The 4,755-nt window shown below is 33.5% G+C and overlaps 1 protein-coding gene and 1 non-coding gene across 2 annotated transcripts; both read left to right on the top strand.

The window, feature by feature from the left end:
• On the top strand, positions 1 to 1,454 carry LOC126716432 (snakin-2-like). The gene is made up of 4 exons (XM_050417270.1): positions 1 to 115; positions 223 to 261; positions 388 to 427; positions 1,151 to 1,454. Exons 1-4 carry the CDS (start codon positions 62 to 64, stop codon positions 1,333 to 1,335), a joined length of 318 nt encoding a protein of 105 aa, XP_050273227.1. The 5' UTR covers positions 1 to 61; the 3' UTR covers positions 1,336 to 1,454.
• A 1,173-nt stretch (positions 1,455 to 2,627) lies between these two features.
• TRNAR-ACG (transfer RNA arginine (anticodon ACG)) lies at positions 2,628 to 2,700 on the top strand. Its single transcript has one exon. It is a non-coding gene; the product is annotated as a tRNA-Arg (tRNA).
• Positions 2,701 to 4,755: the final 2,055 nt, after the last annotated feature.

The raw sequence follows: 4,755 nt of genomic DNA, 5'->3' as shown, positions 1-4,755 counted from the left end.
TCCTCTGCTCTCTTTGATTAATTGCATGCTATAGCTCTAGCTAGTGCTTCTCTCCTACCAAATGGCGTTACGCTTTCTTCTTGTTTTGGTAGTTTTGCTCTTCTGCGTAGCCCAGGTAGAGGGTGATTCTGTGATGATCTTTTTAGAAACACCTAACAAATTAAAACTGATAGTGTATATATGTTTCATTTTTTCTGATAATTTTACTTCATCTTTTTGCAGGTTTCATCTGATGCCAAGATTGAAGAGCAGCAAACCCAGGTATATATATTCATCAATACCACCACAAATATCACCACCAATTTCTCTTTTATTAGTGCCTTTTTATTTATTTTTTATTTATATATATATATATATGTATATAATTTTTTATTATTATTGTTTCAGGTGGTGAAAGGAGCTAATAGAAGGCTTTTGCCTTTCGTGGGTATGGTCTTTTTCATCTTTTCTATAGATTTCCTGGGGATGGGGCTTGGGCTTGGGCTTGGGCTTGGGCATGAGCTGCACTATAGGTCTAGTTTTGGGTGTTTTATATATCAATCAGCTTAGTAAAACATTTTTTTTTTTTTTTTTTTTTTTGCAAATGTTGGGATGTTACATTTGTGATTGGCACCATAATAATGTTGTTAATATTGTGCAAAGTAATATTAGTGATATTACACTAATGATCATGACAATCTGCTAGCTACTTTATAAGTTGTGAAAGTTATTGTGTTTTTAGGTTTATAGATATCAAGTTTCAATCTTATACAAGGCTCAAATATGTTGTTCAAGTTGATCTTATCTAAATATTATTTGAAGTACATGCAAAAAAAAAAAAAAAAACCTTTGGCCAGTTCTACACCTTTACTTAGAGGTCAAGCAAAATAATCCTAATCCTATTTGTAGTTCAAATCTTATCATTAAAGACGTAATTTTTTGTGTAGACCTTTAAAGTCAAACCATGTAATTCTATCTCTTCTCCGTCTTTCTTTCAAAAGTCTTTTCTTTGTTAATTTTCTTATTCATATTTTCTCTAAAATACTATATTTATGATATAGGAGTTATATACCTCCCATCTTTTCTAGTACTACTTAGCATTGCTTTGTAGAATAAAAATCCTCTCTAATCTATATTTATTTATATGTTGGTGTATAACTAAATAATGCAGACTGTGGAGGGTTGTGCAAGGTGAGGTGCAGGTTACACTCGAGGCCAAACGTGTGCACCAGAGCTTGTGGCACTTGCTGTGCAAGGTGCAAGTGTGTTCCACCGGGGACCTCAGGGAACAGAGAAATGTGTGGGAGGTGCTATACCGATATGACCACTCATCGCAACAAGCCCAAGTGCCCTTAGGCTCCCATTACTACTAAACAGAGCCGAGTCTCTTTCTGTGAAATGCATATATATTGCCAGGCTTTCTTTTTGTATGTTCCACTTGTTAAAATATATTTTAGACAAGTACGTAGCTTTTGAGCCCTTTGTCAATGTAATGAAATTTCGATGCCTCTCTCTCTCATTATATTTAGCTAACCTACTGTAGCACATTATAAAAAAAAGAAAGATACTATAAATTTTACCGTGCATTCCTGGTGGCTACAACCAACTAAACAGGCGGAGAAAAATATTAAATTTGTAAGGAAAAAACTTGTTGCATATGCTGTATGTGTTTACATACCAATTAATTTATAACTGAAAACGTGACTTTAAGTTACAATTTTAAACTTAAAAACGTGGCTTTATACTCACATTTTTGGTAATAATAGATTTGGCAATTACCAAATTTTCTCTCTTAAAATTCAGTTATGTGGCTACTTAACTAAAAAAATACATTTCCATCTCATAAGCAAAAATCTATATGGTTGAATTTTAAAAGGGGAACCTAAAGAACATCACTTAAGTATTGTAGCCCTTATTATTATTATTATTATATAAGAAGATTTGAATATATGATGTTCGTTCTATGATGATTATCTTTTATTATTATGCCAAAACTTTAATTGATTTGGAGATTGCATTTTCCATAAGGAAATAAGAAATAGCATTGTGGTTGTACATCTAGTCTTAGGTTTTACAAGGTCCTTAGGATAGAGTCAACGTTCTAATTTGTAGTAATAACAACTAACAAGTAACAACAATAATAACCAAATTTTAATCCTAAATCTTGGAGTCTAATATACTCAAACAAAGTAACGAGAGTTGACCAAATATATATTTTTCACTATTCTATTATGTTCGGAATCATACTCTTTGTTCTATTTGTTCTATTCGGAATCATACTCTTTGTTACTTCCTTGACATATTTCTCCTTAGCAATCAAAAAAATTAAAAGAGATATCGAGGTTGTTCCATGGTGTATAACTAAAATGCAAGACCAAATTTGTTGGGCCAGTCAGAATTAGAAAATTGGGCTGGCCTAACTTCAACAGCCTCGTCTTTCTCAACAATTCCCAATGACTTCAGTAAAGAATGGAGGTCCAATATCGAACGCATTTGGGGGATCTATATCTATAACTCTATTTTTGGGAAAACGGAATACAGGTCCCAATTTTGGTTGCCATTCTTTTGTCGCTTTCTCTTTTGTTTTGTGGTTATCGAGTATACGCTATATGAATATTAACTAAATATAGAAAATGTAGGACCATCTGGACTCCATGGCCCAATGGATAAGGCGCTGGTCTACGGAACCAGAGATTCTGGGTTCGATCCCCAGTGGAGTCGTTTTTCTCATTTCTTTTTCTTTTTAGGTTTGTTTTCCCTATCCACTTCATAGTTCATACACTGAGCCTTGGATTGACTAAAGCCCAAGTACCTAAGCTTATATATATATATATATATATATACATGTACATACACACACATGATTTGTTACAAGCTTATGTCGCTATAAGAGCATTCACAATGATTTCAAGCATTAGTTTTTTTTTTTCCTTGAATACTTTTCAATGATGAAAAACTAGAGAAAGGGTGCAACAGCATGCATATATATACATGATTTGTCACAAGCTTAAGTCACTATAAGAGCTTTTTCTCATTCCTTTTTCTTTTTAGGTTTGTTTTCCCTGTCCACTTCATACTTCATACACTGGGCCTTGGATTGACTGAAAGCCCAAGTACCTAAGCTTAAGTTGAGACTTGAGTCGAGAGTACACCACCAAGGACCATCACAAGGTTATTCCAATTCTTCTTCCATATATATATATATATATATATGTGTGTGTGTGTGTACACATACACACACATGATTTGTTACAAGCTTATGTCACTATAAGAGCATTCACAATGATTTCAAGCATTAGTTTTTTTTTTTTCCTTGAATACTTTTCAATGATGAAAAACTAGAGAAAGGGTGCAACAGCATGCATATATATACATGATTTGTCACAAGCTTAAGTCACTATAAGAGCTTTCACATTGATTTCAAGCATTAGTTTTGTTTTTTGTTTTTGTTTTTTTGTTTTCCCTTGAATACTTTTCAATGACCAATAACTAGAGAAAGGGTGCAACAGCATGTATATGCATGCATGATTGTTACAAGCTTAAGTCACTTTATGAGCTTGCACTGTGATTTCAAGCATTAGTTTTGTTTTTTATCCCTCGAATACTTTTCAGTGAAGAAAAACTAGAGAAAGGGTGCAACAACATCAAGCATTAGGTGTTGAAATTAATGGAAGGGGATAAAGTACTGCTTAAAATAATAATAATAATAATGTCCCTCTCCCTCCTTATCTTTTCAAGCATTTATTAGGTGTTGAAATTAATCTATGTATTAGGTATATATATGACTATTAATTTTTTAGCATCGTGTGTATCACGTGGTCTGTTTCATTAAAGTGAGAGTTGTTGAATGAATTTCAACATCGATCTCACTATCTGAGTATAGGAGAATCGGTCAATGGGTAGAGAGGGGCAATCAGTGTAGCTTTTCTATCTAAGCGTGATCATAGTAACATCCTATACATATGGTTTATTTAACACATGGCTTAATTCATAGAGCACATATTGAATTAACTAGGCAATTATCTTGAGTTATGTGGGCCAATGACATTAAAGCCAGTCTTTTATAAATACATGATTGTAATTTAACATTGGAGATCAATTGAAGAATAAACTAATTTTTTAGTGCTTTAGTGCATCTCTCTCTCTCTCTTTTTATAGAGGGTGACTATCTCAAATTAAGTTAATTTCCTTACAATTCATACCCATCCCATTAGAAACCTCTAGGTGCCTAACTTCGTGGTTCTAGTAATGCTATATGCTATAAATTTGGATACTGTATTAAACTATGAAATTCTAAACAGATTGTTTAGACTTTCAAGTTCAAGATACAAACAGATTAGCTCAAATCTAAGATTCCCAAGTTGCATAAGGATTTTTTTTTTTTAATTGTTAAAAAGCTTGCATATATAGCCCAAATATAAGAATCACAACCACAAAAATCTTTTCTTATAAAGGTTTGTTAGTTTGTCCGCCATATAATAAAAAAATCTTTTCAAATTATTTAATTTCTTTTTTAGGAAGAATCATTTAGGGATGGCAATGGGGCGGGGCGGGGCCGAAGGATGGGGTCTTCGTCCCAGCCTCGTATGGTATTGTCTTGCCCCATCCCCGCCCAACTTTCTCACCCCATCCCCGCCCCTTGGGGCCCCGTGAAACCCCGCCCCACCCTGTAAAACTCTACTTTTTGTTAATTTGCCCTACAACTAGTACAATTTTTTTAATGAAACCTATTTCATTGATAAAAATATACTTGAAATTACAACTAAATTTATCCCA

This window comes from Quercus robur, chromosome 3, assembly GCF_932294415.1.
Source record: "Quercus robur chromosome 3, dhQueRobu3.1, whole genome shotgun sequence".
NCBI lineage: Eukaryota > Viridiplantae > Streptophyta > Magnoliopsida > Fagales > Fagaceae > Quercus > Quercus robur.
Note: the sequence above shows the minus strand (reverse complement) of the source record. Positions and strands in the feature narration are given on the sequence as shown.